The sequence below is a fragment of the Ictalurus furcatus genome, chromosome 4 (assembly GCF_023375685.1).
Source record: "Ictalurus furcatus strain D&B chromosome 4, Billie_1.0, whole genome shotgun sequence".
NCBI lineage: Eukaryota > Metazoa > Chordata > Actinopteri > Siluriformes > Ictaluridae > Ictalurus > Ictalurus furcatus.
This window is the reverse complement of record NC_071258.1, coordinates 6,964,290-6,985,000: the sequence shown is the minus strand read 5'-3', so window position 1 is coordinate 6,985,000 and position 20,711 is coordinate 6,964,290. Positions and strand designations below refer to the sequence as shown.

Here is a 20,711-nt window from a genome sequence, read left to right as displayed (position 1 = left end):
AGTTAAAGCGCGACTTGTAGCAAAAGAGCAACAATGTAACATAAACATTATTAGAAACAGTATTATCTCTTATTTAAGCAAAAGTAATGTTTCTTTATAGGCAGATCTTTTTTTTTTAAATCCCTTCCTGTCAAAACACATCTTCTGCTCACCTATCTGGCACAAACACTCTCCTCATCTTGTTTTGTGAATATCTGTCCCGTAATTAATTTTTTGGAGCTGCCTGTGTTTCTAAAAATCTTCATAAAGCATTGTTGGGTTTTGGAAAAGCACTATACCGTATGTACAGTGAGGGAAAAAAGTATTTGATCCCCTGCTGATTTTGTACGTTTGCCCACTGACAAAGAAATGATCAGGCTATAATTTTAATGGTAGTTGTATTTGAACAGTGAGAGACAGAATAACAACAAAAAAATCCAGAAAAACGCATGTCAAAAATGTTATAAATTGATTTGCATTTTAATGAGGGAAAAAAGTATTTGACCCCCTCTCAATCAGAAAGATTTCTGGCTCCCAGGTGTCTTTTATACAGGTAACGAGCTGAGATTAGGAGCACACTCTTAAAAGGAGTGCTCCTAATATCAGTTTGTTACCTGTATAAAAGACACCTGTCCACAGAAGCAATCAATCAGTCATATTCCAAACTCTCCACCATGGCCAAGACCAAAGAGCTCTCCAAGGATGTCAGGGACAAGATTGTAGACCTACACAAGTCTGGAATGGGCTACAAGACCATTGCCAAGCATACTGGTGAGAAGGGGACAACAGTTGGTGCGATTATTCGCAAATGGAAGAAGCACAAAAGAACTGTCAATCTCCCTCGGCCTGGGGCTCCATGCAAGATCTCACCTCATGGAGTTGCATTGATCATGAGAACAGTGAGGAATCAGCCCAGAACTACACGGGAGGATCTTGTCAATGATCTCAAGGCAGCTGGGACCATAGTCGCCAAGAAAACAATTGGTAACACACTACGCCGTGAAGGACTGAAATCCTGCAGCGCGCGCAAGGTCCCCCTGCTCAAGAAAACACATATACATGCCTGTCTGAAGTTTGCCAATGAACATCTGAATGATTCTGAGGACAACTGGGTGAAAGCGTTGAGGTCAGATGAGACCAAAATGGAGCTCTTTGGCATCAACTCCACTCGCCGTGTTTGGAGGAGGAGGAATGGTGCCTATGACCCCTGGAACACCATCCCCACCGTCAAACATGGAGGTGGAAACATTATGCTTTGGGGTTTTTTTTCTGCTAAGGGGACAGGACAACTTCACCGCATCAAAGGGACGATGGACGGGGCCATGTACCGTCAAATCTTGGGTGAAAACCTCCTTCCCTCAGCCAGGGCATTGAAAATGGGTCGTGGATGGATATTCCAGCATGACAACGACCCAAAACACATGGCCAAGGCAACAAAGGAGTGGCTCAAGAAGAAGCACATTAAGGTCCTGGAGTGACCTGGCCAGTCTCCAGACCTTAATCCCATTGAAAATCTGTGGAGGGAGCTGAAGGTTCGAATTGCCAAACGTCAGCCTCGAAACCTTAATGATTTGGAGAAGATCTGCAAAGAGGAGTGGGACAAAATCCCTCCTGAGATGTGTGCAAGCCTGGTGGCCAACTGCAAGAAACGTCTGACCTCTGTGATTGCCAACAAGGGTTTTTAAACCAAGTACTAAGTCATGTTTTGCAGAGGGGTCAAATACTTATTTCCCTCATTAAAATGCAAATCAATTTAGAACATTTTTGACCTGCGTTTTTCTGGATTTTTTTGTTGTTATTCTGTCTCTCACTGTTCAAATAAATCTACCATTAAAGTTATAGACTGATCATTTCTTTGTCAGTGGGTAAACATACAAAATCAGCAGGGGATCAAATACTTTTTTCCCTCACTGTACAGTGCCCTGCACTAATATTGGCACCCTTGGTAAATATGAGCAAAGAAGGCTGTGAAAATTTGTCTTTATTGTTTAAACTTTTGATCTTTTGTTCAAAAAAATTCACAAAAATACTCTGCTCTCATGCATATCAAACAATTGCAAACACAGCACAGGTTTATCAAAAGAACAATCTTGGTTAAATATAGGTGTGCAGCAATTATTGGCACTGCTATGAATTCATATGAGAAAGATATTTGAAGTATATTCCCAGTGATATTTGACATTTTCTTGAGTACACCTGGGTGACTAAGAACAGGAAATTGTTCAACCATGACTTCCTGTTTCACAGGGGTACAAATATGAGGTAACATATAGGCCAAATTCCCTTAATCATTCATAACAATGGGTAAAATCAAACTATGTTCAAAACAACCAACTATGTTATTATAAGAAATACCCAACTGTTATAAGAAATTCCCAGACTTATACAGTACTGTGCAAAAGTCTTAGGTAAATGCAAAAAATAATCCACTTAAAAGCAGTAAAGGGTCATAAAATAAACAAGTCAATGTTAAGTGTAACAACCCTTTGCTGTTTAAAAATGCATCAGTCATCTCTGGTACACTTTGTCACAGACACCGTTATTCAACACTTTACTTTTCGACTAGGATTTACTCTACTGAAATATATCCTGTAATCAGCAACAGTAAAGGCACTTAGATTAGACATCAGTAATTGGATTTCTCACTAAGTCAGGTCTGAGACAACAATTACTTAAGGATGAGACAGTGTGTGTGTGTGAAAATAATCAGTGACAGGGTGGTGTGATGTGGTGCAATGTGAGATGGAGTTACAGTTACCAGTTAGTTAGGTCCTGTTATCGCTTGCGTTATGGCAGCTATAAACAATCATCTCTTTACCAGCTTCTCTTTTTTCATTCTCTTTACAACAAGGGGAAAAAACAGTTTGGGATGTAACAGAGAATCCGGAAAGTGCAAATTCCTCTATCTTGAAGACTCTAACTAACAAAGCACTGACACCCGAGTCTCCTTTCATAATGATGTTAAATAGCTTCTTACAGAAAACCTCACCGTATCAACAATGATATATTCATCTTTGTTGAACAACAGTTAAACAACAATATTTTATTCCATTGTTATTTGGTTTACATTGTGGAGCATCTGCCATATAAGTCTCTGTCAATGAACTGTTACTATAGACACTATAGCATATTACAACCCCAATTCCAAAAAAGTTGGGATAGTATGGAAAATGCAAAAAAAAATTAAACAAAAAAAGTCATTTGAAAATTCAGTTCACCCTGTATTATACTGAAAACACATGATTAACATATTATCTGATGTTTTACTTTTTTGTTCTTTTTTTTTAAAAAAATATACACTCATTTCAAATCTGAGGACTGCAACACTCTCCAAAGAAGTTGGGACAGTCGACTGTTTACCACTGTGTAACATCACCTTTTCTTTTAATAACACTTATTAAGTGTTTGGGCGCTGAGTGAAGACTTAGAGTTAAGTTGAGCAAGTAGGATTTTCCCCCATTCATCCATTATGCATTTCTTCAAATTGCAACTGTACGGGTCCTTCGTTGCCTTATTTTAAGCTTCATAATGCACCACACATTCTCAATGTTGATGTATGGCTTCTGCTTTGCATAGTAAAGCCTTAACTTGCATCTGTGGATGCAGCGGTAAATGAAGTTGACTGACAAAGGTTTACCAAAGTATTCCCGAGCCCATAACAGGATATCCATTACAGGCTCCTGATGGTTTTTAAGACAGTGACATCTAAGGGATCGGAGATCACCGCGTTCAGAAGTGGTTTTTGACCTTGCCCTTTACGCGCTATAGAAGGTGAAATGCCCAAAATCCCACCGATTTGTCTTTGGGGAATGTTGTTCTCAAAGTGTTAAATTATTCACTGACACATCTGTTGGCAGATTGATGAGCCTCAACCCATCCTTGCTCTTGAAGGACTAGGCCTATTTTGGAGGCTCCTTATATATTATGATTAGACGATTGCCTCACCTGTTTCACATCACCTTCTTATTTCAATTTGTCACATCGCTATTAATCCTAAATTGCCCCGTCGCAACTTTTTTGGAACATGTTGCGTGCATCAATTTTGTTTAAAATAAACATTTATCTTCAAAAAACTATGCAGTTGATTAGCTAAAACATCAAATACTTTGTCTTTATATGGTTTGTTTGTTTTTCAAATACAAGTCAAAGTCTAGACTCTCAAAGATTAATTCCGACATAGATCCCACATGTGATCGATGCAGACAGGCTCCAGCCACTCTGTTGCATATGTTCTGGACATGTCCAAAGCTGTACACATTCTGCCAATCTGTATTTGAGACTTTCACTAAGATATTGGGAAGAGTAGTACAGCCGTCCCCTCTTATTGCGATTATTTGGGGTGACCCCGGAGAATACTCCTTTTAGATGGTGTGAGATCAGCATGATGTCCTTCGGCACTCTCCTGGCCAGGAGATTAATATTGTTTAGATGGAAGGATCCTGCTCTACCAGTGTATAGTCATTGGGTCAGGGAAGTCATGTGTCATCTTAAGTTGGAAAAGATTAGATACACTGTCAAGGGAGCTACTGGGAAATTTTACAGGATCTGGCAACCTTTTCTGTTTTTTATCAGTGACATGGATGCTGACAGTATTATGTGATCATTATGTATAATTTTATTTCTTTTGCTCTCTTCTATTCTATGGTGGTCTGGCTTTATCATATGTAATATGTATGTTCTATGTCTGGCACTGGGTGGGGGTGAGGGGGGTGGGGGGTTTGTTCTATTTGTTTGGTTGGTGTTGTATGTTTAATTTGAAAAATGCTAATAAAGAAACCTTGATCAAAACAAATACAAGTCAAAGCACATTTACAAATCACTCCTCTTTGTTTTTATTAGCATTTTCTACACTGTCCCAACTTTTTCGGAATTGGGGTTGTAGAAAGAACATATTAATATAAGCCTGTGATTTGCCTTGTAGAGGCCACTATTGGGAAAGCTGTTATATAAGTAATAGCAAACGACAGACCGTGCAGTTATAGGAAAATATTGCATTGCCAGGGTGGGGGCATGGGGGATGCGGCACGGCATGAATTGCATTATTTTTGTATAACTCCATGGTCTAGTGTGTGTTATTACGCTTATTCCACAGCAATTTACCAAAGATTGCAATGTTTAATTTATTAATGAATGCATTTTAACAGCTTATTGTTAGATTTAATGTTGTGGAACATACCAGAGACAAGTTAGTTCCTGTTATCAAGTCTCTGTGTATGAGTTGTTACAATAGATAATATAAATCTATCGTTACAGCCAGAAATGCTGTGCTGTTACATGAAAATAATGCACACCTTCTGACCAATCAGATTCGAGAATTCAAATGTGGTATAACACTCCATGTAAAAAATTAGAGCAAGGTTTCTTGTTCCTCTTGGCTACATTGAGACAGCTTGAGTAGCCAGATGATATTGCTGTCAGTGCAAAGAAGTTTCCTTTGTATGCACTTTTATTAGATAATTAAATGTCTTTCTCTTAAACACTCACACCTCTCAGGATGCTGGAGGACAGGAAGAGGCAGCAGGACATTCAGGAGAAGAGGCAGATGGAGAACATTCTCCAGCAGCGTAAGCAGAGACTGCAGGAAGATACAGAGCGTTTTCAGAGAGCTCACCTCCCTCCGTCTCAGAGGAGAAGACCAGGTCAGCCTTCTGTAACCTTCACTGTCCCCTCTGTCCACACACAATCAAATCTGTGTCTGATTTGTTACCCGTTCCTAAGACCCACTGGTCCATCTGGGTTCTCAGAGAGGAGTTGGATGAAAATAAATCCAATAACAGTCTTTGTCTGATTCAAGACATCAGAGTATACTGTATACATGTTTAGATTTCACCTCACACCTCCAGGGTCGGGGGTTCGATTCCCACCGTGGCCCTGTGTGTACAGAGTTTGTATGTTCTCCCTGTGCTGCGGGGGTTTCCTCCGGGTACTCCGGTTTCCTCCCCCAGTCCAAAGACATGCATGGTAGGCTGACTGGCATGTCCAAAGTGTCCGTAGTGTATGAATGGGTGTGTGAATGTTTATGTGATTGTGCCCTGCGATGGATTGGCACCCTGTCTAGGGTGTACCCCGCCTTGTGCCCGATGCTCCCTGGGATAGGCTCCAGGTTCCCCCGCGACCCTGAAAGGAGTAAGCGGTATAGAAGATGGATGGATGGATGGATGGATATTATGGAGGGCATGGTGGCTTAGTGGTTAGCCCCCGGGTACCTTGCACCTCTGGGTTTGGGGGTTCAAATCCCACCTCTGCCCTGTGTGCATGGAGTTTGCATGTTCTCCCAATGTTTCGGGGGTTTCCTCCAGGTACTCCACTGTCCTCCCTGAGTTCAAAGACATGTACTGTAGGCTGATTGGCATTTCCAAATTTTCTGTACTGTGTGAATGCATGGGTGAATGTGTACGTGATTGTGCCCTGCGATGGGTTGGCACCCCTGTCCAGGGTGTCCCCTGCCTTACATTTTTTTTTACTCCTTACATTTTTATTTAGATTTTCATATTACTCATTACAAATCTCAAAGGTCTCTTCTTCTCTCATCCAGCCGATGACTGTAAGTTATATATCAATGAAATGGGCTCAATTTAGCATACAATAATTTCAGTTTAGCTTCCAATCGAGTTCATGAATGTAGGAAAAAGAATCAGTCATATGTGGTGATCTACTTATGCAACACAATGTACTTAATGCAGTAAAAAGTTTCAATACACACCACTTCCTCCCTAGAAGTCATGAACTCCTTCTAATTTGAAAAAGCACGTTGAGGCAAGTTTTGCTAATTTGCTGTCTTTAACTGAGTATATTCAACTAGCCTGTTTTCTTTGCTAATGCCAGGTTTAACTAGCATCGATTCTAGTAGCAACCATATATTGGCTTGGCAGCAAGTCAAATCCTAACTGTTGTGTTTTGTTTAGTTCATTCATAAGCAAACTACACAACATTAGTCATGCGTATGACCACCAAATCTGCAGAGAATGAATGATGTTTTAAGGCAAAAACATTTACATTTTACATTTTAATAATTGAATAAGTTGACTTTCACTTGAGTACAGTTTTGGCTGGATACTTCCAAATTTTTTTGAGTGGGATTTTGACACATTGTCTATACTTTCACTTAAGACTTAAGTCTTAAGTATATTTTCTCAGTACATATTCTATCCCTAATCACACATGGACTATTCTTTTTGAAAGTTATGTGTGTTTCTCTAATAATGACATGATTGTGATGTTTCTCATTTTTTTAATTATTATTATTATTATTATTATTATTATTATTATTATTATTATTATTATTATTGTCCTCCAGCCTTTTGTACAAGAGTACCTAACTTGGATGAAGCACTCAGACATATTCAAGGAGACCAAACGTGCTACATTCATCACACTTCATTCTTACCTGTCACCCCAACAATCAGCAGGTAGGTAGCGGAGTACAAATGCTTGTCCTTTGGGTGGTCCCTTCAAGAGTATGTCTTTTATACCTTGTTGTTCCCTGGGGAAAATTATTACTGGAAGAATAGCTACCTACATATTAAAACTTGCACATCTTCTTTAAAGCATGCCTTGTCAAATTTTTAGTTAGTCCACTGTTGTCTTGTTCATATTTCTTCTGTTTCACATTCAAATACTTAATGAAGTTTTTGGAGCTCTGTAATACCATTGGTACAACAGAACCAGGTATTCAGCACTGGTTCATTGATTGCTGCTATTTTTGTGTAGGAGCACTGTCTCCTCTAAACCGCCAGGGGGCTCCAGCGGTCCTCGCAACTTGCGTGCAGTTTCTGCAACTCAGGCCTACGACAAGCTCACGCAGGAAAGAAGCCTGGGTGACTTTAAAACCAGCCAGCTCCTCTTCAGCAACCAGCTGCAGGAGAATCTACCAAAGGATCAAGAACAACCTCGAACACAGGTATGTTTATAACGGTCTTAACAGGGGGTTGGATTTGGGGGGGGGGTTCAAATATACAATCCCATATGGCAATATTGGAGCTGCTTGGCCAATGTTCTTGCTATACAGTGAAGACATTTGGGTTTGAGGTCAAGAGATGTTTCCTGATATTTACATGTAGTTAAACAACTTGGCACCTTTGGTGGCAGATCAGACCACCCAATTTTTAGGTGAGCAAAAGTAAAGGAACACAGTCTTAAATTAAGATAAAGTAAATAACACTTAATATTTGGTTGCATGTCCTTTCCTTGCACCAAACTGATGTATTCTTCTTTTGTGATGCTTTTCCAGGCTTGTGTCACAACTTCTTTCAGTTGTTGTTTGGTTTGGTTAAGGTCTGGTGACTGACTAAGGTCTGGTGATTGGCCAGTCTAAAACCTTCCACTTTTTTCCCCCAGATGAAGTCCTTTGCGGTGTTGGCAGTGTGTTTTTGGTAATTGTCTTACTGCATGATGTAGTTCCTCCCAATTAGACTGGATGCATTTCTCTGTAAATTGGAAGACAGATTGTTTCTGTAGACTTCTGAATTCATTCTGGTGCTACCATCATGAGTTACATCATCAATAAAGATTAGTGATCCTGTTTCAGAATCAGCCATGCAAGCCCAAGCCATGACATTTCCTCCATGATGTCGATCATGATCCTTTCTTTTTCCACAATTTGGCCTTTCCATCACTTTGGTAGAGGTTAATCTTGGTTCCAGAACATTTGTGACTCATCCCTGTATTTCACTGTGAATTATAATCTGGCCTTCTGTATCTTACTGCTCTGGAAGTCTTCTTTGAACAGTGGATTGTGATACCTTCACCCCTGCCCTATGGAGGTTGCTGATGATGTCACTGACTGTTTTTTTTTTTCCACAACTCTCACAGTGTCACCAACTTCTGTTATTTTCCAACATAGACAGCTTTCTGGTCTTCATGTTGGTTTATCCTCTTTAATAACAAATGCAGTCTTCACAGGTAAAATGCAAAGATCACACCAACAGTAGACATTCAGAGATTTAAATAATGAATCTAACAGGGCAGACCTGGTCAACAAGAAACACCTGTCAGTTACATGATCCAATATTTTTTATCACTTGAAAAATGGGTGGGTTCAAACAAAAGGTGCCATGTTCGAAGTTGTTTAACACATCTAGATGTAAATATCATCTATATGTAAATGAAAGCTCAAATTCTGTTCTATCATCTTATATTCATCTTTTGTCTTCAAACCCGAATGTCTTCAATGTATAGCAAAAACAAATTAATCGGCCTTGCCGTTCCAATACTTTCGGAGGGGACTGTATTATAGCATTATGTTTTGACATCAAGTGTTAATAATCTGTCACAGTAAAGCCTGAACAAATACAGCAGAAAAATTTCAGTTATATGTAATACTGATGTGGGTGTGTGTTGAGGAGAGTGTGTGGGTGTCTGAAGAGAAAAACCCGTGGGTGTGCGCTAAGGTGTGTGGATATGTTTGAAGAACTGGCTAAAAAGAAATGACACTTCCATTCTAGCCTTGAGCTCCACCTGCAACAGCGCGCTGGAACATCGTCTGAACAAGCACAAAGGCCCCATAAACAACCTTCCAAAACACACACACACACACACACACACACACACACACACACACACATACAGTGGAATGTTACCTGTGTTGGGTAGGAGCCAGCACATAATCCTATAATTCAAACCAGGACCAAACAGCAGTTATCATGTTTTGGTGTAAGGAGGGTTTTTGTTTTCCTTAAACGAAGACATTTTGAGAAATCGGTGCTGTATGCTCCGACCTAACCCCAAATGTGGTATTTATTATCAGCTATCTGTAAACATTATTCCTTTGAAAACCAACTCCTGGGATTCCCAGAAAGTTTCATGAACTCTGTATTACCTGTTATTTTATCATTTTGTATATAATTACTACTTATGCCAAGAGCTCTTTATCTTTATCTCTCTTAAGCACATTTGTGGATTTCATAATATTAGGCACAGTGTTATTGAATGTAAAAATAATCAACTTCTAGTCCTGGTTCCAGTGTTACATTTTAATTTATAATCTCTCATACAGAAAACATAAATGTGTTTTCCTTTCTGCCTTCTGAAATTATAGTAGATGTATTATTAGCGCTCCTAATACGTTGTGGTAGAATAGCTTTACCACAATATGACTTTATTATATTATATTTTGCCATTCAGCAGTAGTGAATGTTCAAAAATACAGTTAAGCACAAATGTTTACATACCTTTAGGGTTAAAAAGACAAAGTTATTTAAGATATTTGACTTGTACCAAGACATTTTGTGTGTTGCATTTCAAAGTGTGTGTTACATTTGCACTGCCTTATTCGTAGAAGGTCTGGAGACTGAGAGGGTCGTCCATGAGACTCAGCATGCTAATATCCTGCTGTATTGATTTTAGGAGCACAGTGACATTCAAATAAGCCATGCAGAAAGCCTGTCTAGCCTGGACAGCCTGGAGAATGAGGTGCCTCAGCATGGTCATGGCAATAAACCTGACAGTCTGGATCCCCCAGAAGTCCACGATACCAGAAGGCCAGCATCACTGCAGAGGCAGCTAAACTGCCCAAGTCCATCATCTAACCACTGTCCACCAAAAAGATTCCTGGAGAAGGTAATAAGTCAGCATGGTCTGCCTAGTTCTTCCAGGTCTTCATCACCTTCACCTGTGGAAGATGAGTCAGCGAATGAGGCGCCGAGTGTACAGAATTTTTTAAAAACAGCAGAACAGTTCGATATAACAGGCCAGTACCACACTTCCAACATCCAAGCTACTTTCTCCTGCCAAAAGCAGGTGCTTGCAATAAATTCAGTACATACAGAGTACCAGTATGGCACAACCTTTCAGGAGAACATATCAAGGGACAAAAGCACAATATCAGTCCACTGTAAAATGCAGACAGCCCCAGGTACCTTACCTCTGGAGTACTCAAGCATGGCTCAACAGTCCAACTCTGGTGAGCTCTCAAAATGCGCTAAACATCCATCAGAGATGCACGCTGCCCAGAAAGCCAGCAGAAATGTATATGGCAGTGTTTCTGATCTGAACAAAGTCTCTCCCAGCTTGGAGAACTCAGCCTTACAGACAGTAGAAGCAGAGAAATCTTTCCTGTCGACTAAGCGGAAACCAGATGAAGATGCTGTTCTAGTTCTTGAGAGGAGAACCCAACTTGGGAGCTTTGACAAATATAAGAGAGCAGAACATCCAAATTTAGCTAATGAATACAGTGATCGCAGACTGGCAGAGGCCATTTTGCCCAAGTCTTCCAAAATGACAGAGGAACCAGACAAAACATCAGTGGACACTTTGGCCAACCATACTGACCTCAATAGCAACAATGTCCGATTTCTGAAAGGAATCCTTAAGAAAAAGTTCAAGTGTATAGGGGATGGAGATGCCAAATTCAGGTACACCCCAGGCAATTTTTCATTCAGCAAACAAGTAGCCATAGCTATTAGGGACAGTTTGGAGCTCATTCGGTCTAAACGCAGGGACCAAGAGAGCAACAAGTGCATTCAGAAGAAACTTCGCTGGTTTGATGAGGTGAATGGCAATGGAGGAGAAAATAAGAAAATAGTGACAAAAGAACTAAGCAAGCAGGCAGAAGGTGAAAGCAGACTAACTCAACCACCTCAACAGCCTTTACTGGACCAGCAGCATGGATCATGGTGTATGAACATACCCTCAGGCATACTAAAAAACAACAAGACCTCCTCTGGCCCAGTTGACCCCAACTCAACAAAACAAGCCTGGTCAGATGTTGGCCCCCAGAAAGGAAAGCAGCAGGAACCCACAGGGGAATCCAGAATGAAAAAAGCAGCTTCCTGTACTACTGGACAGGCACACTCTGGCAGAACTGGCTCAGGCACCACTTCATTCCAGGCCAGGCGGGGTACCATGATTAGGCCACAATGTTCCAGTCAGGTGCAACATATAGTCAGAACCCAAGGGAAGGTCCTGGTGCCTCGGCCTCCTCCACGATCTGAGGTAACCGGGGGGAACTCGGGTCAGGCCATGATGTACATCACCAAAACGGGCAACTACGATGAGTGTTCCCAAGATAAAGCACGTCTGGCAGTGGAGCAGGTTCTTTATAAAGACTATCCAGAAGGTCAGCCTGTTCCTCAGCACCACATTCTCAAAACAGATGAAGGCACTATATTGGCCCCAGTTCCACCCTCCTATGCCTGCAAGTACGAGACTGTGTCTAAAGGCATCTACACCCGCTGCCAATCAGACAGCCAGATTGGCAGGGGCAGTAACGGCTTTCAGAAGGGCATCTTGGATCGTACACCAACCGATGAAGAGATCTCACTGCTGTGGCATGGAGTGCGTAGTGCCTTAGCCAGCAAAGATGGTAATACCTGCATCATGTTAACAACTCATTTCATGATCCATTTTATAGTAAGACAAGATTCTTTACTGTCATTGCACATGCAATAAAATTGTGTTTAATTCATAAATATTTAATAAATCTAAAACTGTATAGCTGAATTGTGGGAGCACTGAATCAGGAATCAAACAGTAGTTTTGCACATGTTAACTTGCTAATATAAAAAAATGGGCATCTTATCCTTTTTATAGATTTACCACATTCCAGCAATATAATACAATACTCACAGGCTACCAGACTGCTGGATGTCCATGAGTTTTCATTGCACCTTGTCATATAGTCAGACAGGAGTCTTTTGAAAGAACTGAGCTCTCTTTGTGTGTTGGCAAGTTCAGCAGCTTTGCTCGAGATTCTTTAGGGGTATTTTTCTAGAGTTTTTGCAAAGGGCTCTTTTTTGTAGAGTTGTATCAGTAGTGTCTGTTTGCTTTGGCTCTTTGTAAAACACTGCACCACTTATGGGATTACTTCTCCACTGAAATGAATCCACATGATGATGGAACTGTTATTTCTTTTGGGTCTTTTATTTTGTTGTATAATAATATAATAAGTTATGCATGAAAACTTATAGTGAGACTAGGGGTTTTTTTTATGACTTTTCCCTTGAGCCATTTCCAATCTCTTCTCGCTCCCTTTTATCACTGTCTTTCTTAAAAATCCAATTAGGTGACTCTAGAAACTTGCAGACTCACAATGGACCGTTGTCTGCTTTGCCTCAAACTCATGCCAATTTGTCCCATGTTGCCATCAATGGTGATAGCTTGTTCAGTGGTGTCGAAGCAGTTGCAAGAATGGGTGGCTTTTTCCTGTCATCTTCCAATGGTAAGCAGCTAAACGCACAAATGTGAGATGTTGTTAATTTTGCCAACGCTGTCATTTAGTAAGGCTGTTATGATTTGCAATGCTAAAGAATCTGTCTGTGGTCATTTATCGTGCAAAGACTAGCATTTAGAATCTCAGTGACATGCTTTATATTCCCCAGCTGAAATGCATCATAAGTTGCTCATTTGTGATATTAGTCCTGGAATGTTGGAATCTATTTTTGGGACTTCTGAATTTAATTTGCTGACCTTGAGCTTTTCCGTACGAAAGAATCTGTTCATGACATTGTCTCTGCTTGAATATGTGATGAAAAGAGACCATTTTACTTTACGTATCCATGTTTGTGTTGTGGAAATCAGTGAGGAGTCCAGCGAGAAGACCTACTATGGAGAATAATATGGTGAAAAACAGCACTGCAGCATTAGGTTACAAGAAACCCCCTGTTCTTCATCAGGTACATCAGTATGCTTACATATATAAACACACACACACCTCCTCCTTCATGTCACTGGCCAGAACTGTGCTTTTTTTGTTACATATCAAGTGTGTTCTACCATGTGTAATCCTAAAATTGGAGAACCTTGTTTAACAATGATAATAGACTTCTTAGACTAGGATAGACCTAAAATAGGGTTTGGTTCAGGGTTCCTTGAGGACAAGGAACCTCTGCTGAACTGGATTATAAGTCACAATGGATTTTTACCATTTGTGTTTAGTCTGAACTGAAGAGCTGTGGTTATGTCTACAAGTCACACTGTTTGTGAATCTTTCATATATATTTTGGTTGTAGGCTACAGTACCAATAACTGCAAGTAAAACTGACCAGATGGTGCCTGATCAAGGTATTGTACACAATTCTGTTACTGTTATCTAAACAATAAGTACAATCCACAACACTGTAAACTGTGAATATTAGAGCTTCAGCTTTCTCACTGTCTTGTCTGTTAGGTTCTAAGGTGATGGGTGGTGATGAGCAGGTTGCTGTAGACTTGGCTCAGTTCCAAAGAGCTGCTGAGTTTCTGCAGTCACAGCGAGGCCTCAGTGCTCTCTCCCTGGAGGAACAGAAACTCCTGCAATCACTTGATAGACTCAACCACCGCCTGCAGTGTAAGCTTCATCCTTCTAGTTCAGGGCTTGTCAGAACAGGCAGCGCTTTATAAATACATCATACTTGCTGTACTCTGTTGTATTCTGAGTAGTATAGCAGAACTAATTATCACATGATAACATGAAAAGCCCAACTGACAGCTCAATAATGATCATGTTGACAGTCTAGACACAGGTTTCTATATAAGGGGCATTATTATAATGACCGCATTTCCACCATAGGAACTGTTTTTAAAGTTAAATTTTACTTCCTAGTTCGAGTAACCATTATAGTTCCTGCTCAAGAGTAGGGTACTAGGATGTTTGCTGAAACACTGCTGATTGGTCAAATGCAAGTTTCACAGAACCCTCTTACTTGCCGTGTTTATGGATTAAGTGTTAACTGATTGCTGTATTATGTATATGATGAATCTGTGCATTATATTAGTGCATTAAAATCACACTGTGATGTTGGAGTCACTTGATATTTTGGGTAGTGCTTGCATTTCCTGCAGTCCTACAGGTCCAGTTCCTGTAGTGAGGGCGGATGAAATGAGCTCATCATAATTCTTGCTTAGGAGAGTTCCATATTTATTTAGCTCCTCGAAACGTTCCTGAACTTCAGGGTAAACATGCATGTCATGATATAGTTCACGTCAGTCTAGAATTAAGATAATTATGAGCTTCCAACTGCACGTTTTTGTCAAACCAGCCGTGAGCTTAGCATTTTCTGAAAGCTCCGTGTTATAAACACAAATGGATTTCAAAGTTAAAATAGTTCGAGTAATGACAGGATTTTAATCAGTGTGTCTGTCAAACATTTTCTGTTATTAACTAGCAAAGTTTAGTTTGTTATTTGAGAGACATTAAAGCATTGCGTGCTTCTGTTGAGACCAATTAGCATTCTGAGCTCTAGTTAACACGCCTCAAAATAGAATCTCATAATTACTCTCTTTTTGAAACTACATCTTGATTTCCAGCATGATTAGTTCAAATATAAATAGTATTTTTTTTTCCAGAAACACTGTGAAACATTTATTAGCCAGATGTGATATATATTTTTTCAATTTGCATGCATAGTAGCTGTCACCATCACTTATTGAAAGTTTTCAGTGCATCACAGGCTAAGAAGATCTACAGTAATATATATTAGTCACTGTACCTACAAATTTAAATATTTAGCTTTCTAGCTCTTAGTTTACAGACTCTTTTTGTAATGAACAGATGTGCAAGATGTGACTGCAGGGAACACAGCACTGAGGGGCATTGTTGCCTTGGACTCCGCATATGTGAGTATTACAAAACTTTTCCGCTGTGAAAATGGCATGCTTGTGCCTAATCTCAAACTGTTCCACGTTTTCCACTGCAAAAGAGCTGGTCCTCGGCTGGAAAAAGGTTGAAAGCAAAATGTTGCTGGTCTAGAATCAAGAACTTGTGAAGTCAGATGTAATATTTTTGGTATGGCAACAACTTGAGATGCTCAAATTATATACAGTACATGAGTCAGCAGAAATAAGCAACACTGTAATTATCTACTGTATGAATAATTTACAGTGGTACTTAATAGAATTCTGACATTTATTAGTCAGCGATAGAGATGTAACCAACGACATCATTCAAAATGAACAGAAAATGCAATATTATAAACAGATACAAATACAGACATGAATAGGAGGCACAGGGTCCAGCAGGATACAGCAAAAAAGTTGCGTAAGTGGGAGGTGTTTACTTTCATGTGGGTGAGCAGTTAGATATGAAGTTTGCAGGGGGAAAAAAAACACATTCGTTAACATGAAAATGCAGCGCTGCTGCATCCTTAGTAACTGCCTGGTCAGGGTCTCGGTGCTTTAAATTATTCTATTAGTTCATTTACACAGATCAGACATAACATTAAAACCACTGGCAGGTGAAGTGAATAACATCTCATTACGATGACACCCGTCAAGGAGTTGTATATATTAGGCAGCAAGTGAAGAGTCAGTTCTCAAAGTGTGTCAAAAGCAGGAAAAATGGGCAAGTATTATAAGGATCTGAGCGACTTTGGCAAAGCCCAAATTGTGATGCTGTTTTGGCATCTCCAAAACGAAAGTGCCTACAATTGGCATGTGAGCATCAGGACTGGACCATGGAGCAATCAGTGGAAGAACATGGCCTGGTCTGATGAATAATGTTTTATTTTACGTCATGTGGACGGCCGGGTGTTCGCGTGTCACTTACCTGGGGAAGAGGTGACACCAGGATGCACAATGGGAAGAAGACAAGGTGGCAGAGGCAGTGTGATGCTCTGGGCAATGTTCTGCTGGGAAACCTTGGGTCCTGGCGTTCATGTGGGTGTCATTTTGACACGTACCACCTACCTAAACATTGTTGCAGACCAAGTACACCCCTTCATGCCAATGGTATTCCCTAATGGCAGTGGCTTCTTTCAGCAGCATAGTGCGTCCTGCCACACTGGAAAAATTGTTCAGGAATGGTTTGAGGAACATGACTAAAAGTTCAAGGTGTTGACTCAGCCTCCAAATTCCCCAGATCTGTGGGATGTGCTACACAAACAAGTCTGATCCATGGAAGCCCCACCTCACAACCTAAATGAACTTAAAGGATATGCTGCTAACTTCTTGGTGCCAGATACCACAGCACACCTTCAGAGGTCTTATGGAGTGTTTTGGTGGCACAAGTGGAACCTACACAAAATTAGGCTGCTGGTTTTAATGTTATGGCTGATCGGTGTATATTTTGAGAAATAGAACCGTACGAGCAAGATTACAAACAGTAGAGACCATTTACGAATTGGAGTGATGTAACTGAGATGGAAGAACTGTCAGAGCCATAACTCACACACCATTGTGACACTCTGGCATTACTACGTACGGGATTTTTTTCCACTTCTTCCGGGGGCATATTGCTAGAGTTCATATTGAATTCAAAACCAGTTCCATATTAGGACACGGCCAGTTTGGGTTTAAATCCGAATTCATATAAAGACACGGATATGTGGAGCACTAAACAGTTACAGATATACATCGTTTTACACCTCTAGTTAACCTACATGACAATTGCGTGCAAAATGAGAGTGGTGTATGTAATGGTTTGGTTTTTTAAAAACATGTTTTTCCATTGGTTTAAAAAGTTTCGCTGTTAGTGAAAGAGGTTATTGTTATTGTATTTCCTCCTTGTTGTGGTGTGATGGATCCTTCCATTTTGTCTTTTATTTCCATCTCTCTCTCTCTCTCGCAGAACCAGTCTCCCCAGCCTGGCAAGCGTTCATGTGCCACTCTGCGCAAGTACCATGACAGCTCAGCTCACAGCCACACCCGCCCACACACACGCTACTGACTTCAGCTCCCAGAATGCCCTTCTATCCCAGCCTGTCCCTTTAATCCTTAATGACAAGCACTTTATCACTCTTACCCTGTTGATGTTGCCTACTTTTTTTATTATTATTCTTATTAATTTTTATATGTTATATTATATTTTTCTGTGTACAGCTTATTTTGTGTACAGCACATTGAGAAGCTGCTTTTAAAGGTGCTTTATAAAATAAAGTTTATTATTATTATTATTATTATTATTATTATTATTATTATTATGACCCTCACATGAAACCATCAGGTAGTCAGTATTGCACCACAGACTACAACACTTGCTCCTTTTTTTCTTTTTGTGAATTATAAAGTCAGTCATTTTTTAGATTTATGTAGTGGAATTATTTTACATACGGTTTGCCTGTCAATTATTCCATCTTATCTAATTTTTGTACATAATTTACATTTAGAAATATATCTACAGTATTTTAGCGCTATAAGTTAATACACTTTTTATTAAAGCCCTGAACATTAAGAATGGGAGAAAAAAAAATCTAAGATGTACAGCAATACTTATGTAACAATATAAAGGTTAGTGCTGATCTAATCAGGACAGGTTTTGTGGGAGTGGATACACTTGTGAGTAAATGACCGTTGAGGCGGAATAAATCTGAGCGAACCGACTCCACTGGCTCTACAGGGTCAGGGCGTGAAACCCAGAAGTGAGCTCACTGGTCCACCCTGATACACCACCCGTTCCCTCCCTCTTCAGTTTACACAACCGAAGAACCATCCCATCCCACGCACACACACTCCTATAACTGTCTTTATGGAGGGTTTCCAGTGAACCATTTAATACAGAGATTTAATATTGTTGTACCTGCACCTAAACCTAATCCCAGTAACAAAGGGAAATCTTGTTTTTATCATTCAAATACAAATATATCTCGACATGTCCTCACAGCGTCCAAATACTCATGTTTACTTTGTTATTATGGGTATATTTGGTCTCCAGCAATAAAGTAAAACAGGATTGTAAGTATAGTGTGTGTTTTGTGTCTATGAAGCGAGTGTTATATGGGCTGTGGAAAAAGTATAAAGACCAATTTGGATGTAAATGTTGATTTGTAATGCGAGGAACACAATACGCACAATCACAATTCCAAAGTTCTGCATGTTAAATTAGGATCGGTATTTTGTCTAAAAATAGATCAGATAATGACAGATTTAAGGCTAAATTGAGGATGCCTTCAAACTTTTATAGAAGAGCAAGAGCTGTACCTTCAGTCATGATTGAAATTGCATTTGATGAAATATGTACCCTCGAACAATTTTAGGTTACTTTGTGTTTCATGGCTTCTGTTTTCTAAATATTAATTTTCATCACCTGCTATTTGCATTTCATTGAGAGATGTTCATACAATCTATTAACTAACTTGCACAACAGCTGGTGTGTGTGTGGCCAGCCATGCAAAAAAGACAAAAAAAAAAAAAAGAGGCAAGAAGACCTCAAATTCACCTTGCCTTAAGTAAAGGAAAGTTAAAGTTTTGTCTGCCTGTGCAGTTCTGCTAATCTGTCACGTCTTTCCTGTATGCGTTTGAGACTTGCCCCAGGTCAGCGTGCCTTGACTTGTTGCAGCAGGACGAGGAAAGCCTCGCAGTGCGGAACAATCTGGCAGCGACTTGCCTTCTTATAAAGGTGATGAAACATTTGGTGTGTTGCATGAATACACCTGCTGAACAGGTTTCAGTGCTTTGTGCCTTAATCTTACTAGATGTTGGGGGTTGTTTCTCACACACATTATCCTGTCTGTTTGGGCAAGGAGAGATTTTACAAGATTTCCTCTTGTGATGTTTAAAATCCCAGGGATTTGAGCATGCACATGTTTCAACAGGTTCTTTCCATGTTTTATTATTATTATTATTATTATTGGTTAAATCTAGTAGTTTGAAAAAGCAGACCCTTTTTGGATCCTAATGGAAAAAAACACACATTTCACATGTGATTATGTCAGTAGTATCTGATTATTTGTGGGGAAAAAACAGGTAACACACAGATAACATCATGTGAATAATATGGGATAAATAAAACCACATGTCCTACATGCATAAATTAATGTGGAAATAAATGCATTATATAAAAGAGTTTAAACGGTCACAATCATGAATTGTGAAAAGAAATCATGAAAAAATAAAATGCAAGTAAATGAATCACACTTTTTAAAAATCACGTGAACAATATATCATGAAAAATTCATGTGGAAACAAATTAATCGTGTAAAAGAAAATTGCATGTGAACATAAATGAATGTCATTTTTTTACGTGAAAATCAATAAGTTCACAAGTGGAAATAAATGAACAACGTGTAAAATAATCACGTAAAAATAAATAGTTCATGTGTATAAAATCACATCCGTAAATAAATTATTCATGTGTATGAAATCAAATATGAAAATTAATTAATTTTTAAAAATCACATGTGAACAAGAACTGTCAATAAATCAAATGTGCAAATAAATGAATCATATCTTTTAAGTGTAAATAAATAACTCAACTGTAAAAAAAAAAAAAAAATCGTGTGAAAATGAATGTCACGTGTATAAAATCACATGCGAAAATAAATTATTCATGTGTATGAAATCACATGAAAGTAAACAAATCAGAAAAAACGTGAAAAGAAATAAATGTCTCATGTCTTTTAAAACATCGTGAAAATGAATGTGTAAAAACAAAGTACATGAAAACAAATGGATCATGTGGAAAAACCATGTGAAAAAATAAAAAGCACATGTATAACGTGTGAAAATGTGAAGTGATAATCAAGTGATATTACTGTAAAGGAAGGGAATCATGGTCAATCAAACAGCTAAAATTAGTCTTATAGTTTTTATTATGTATTATTGTGATTATTGCTGTGTCGTTTATTTCTGTCAACTGGAGCTTGACAGGCACAAAGGTTTAAGTCTTACTGACAAGTCTTCTCGTTTAGGTGACTGTAGAGAAACAACTTGCATACAGGTTCTGAGCTGTTAATATTTGCATCAAACATCAGACTAGGGGGGGAAAAAACGTGATCTCAGTGACTTCGGGTATGTCTCAATCAGCTCCCTGTTCAGTAGTGATTCAATCAGTATATCGTGTACACGAGTTCGGTTACTGGCAAAGACCCTGTCTCATTACACAT

The 20,711-nt window shown here is 39.4% G+C and overlaps 1 protein-coding gene across 2 annotated transcripts in view; it reads left to right on the top strand.

Moving 5' to 3' along the window:
- The window catches only part of cep126 (centrosomal protein 126), a 19,716-nt gene extending 1,927 nt beyond the window's left edge, over positions 1 to 17,789 (top strand). The window contains exons 3-12 of one of the 2 annotated variants that reach the window (XM_053622694.1): positions 5,473 to 5,618; positions 7,277 to 7,388; positions 7,690 to 7,879; positions 10,324 to 12,280; positions 12,980 to 13,135; positions 13,495 to 13,589; positions 13,926 to 13,977; positions 14,084 to 14,242; positions 15,446 to 15,510; positions 17,459 to 17,789. In XM_053622694.1, the coding sequence (XP_053478669.1) occupies positions 5,473 to 5,618; positions 7,277 to 7,388; positions 7,690 to 7,879; positions 10,324 to 12,280; positions 12,980 to 13,135; positions 13,495 to 13,589; positions 13,926 to 13,977; positions 14,084 to 14,242; positions 15,446 to 15,510; positions 17,459 to 17,557 (3,031 nt within the window). In that variant the 3' untranslated portion in view covers positions 17,558 to 17,789. The remainder of the gene's footprint in view (positions 1 to 5,472; positions 5,619 to 7,276; positions 7,389 to 7,689; positions 7,880 to 10,323; positions 12,281 to 12,979; positions 13,136 to 13,494; positions 13,590 to 13,925; positions 13,978 to 14,083; positions 14,243 to 15,445; positions 15,511 to 17,458) is intronic. The other variant, XM_053622695.1, reaches the window with a different exon arrangement.
- Positions 17,790 to 20,711: the final 2,922 nt, after the last annotated feature.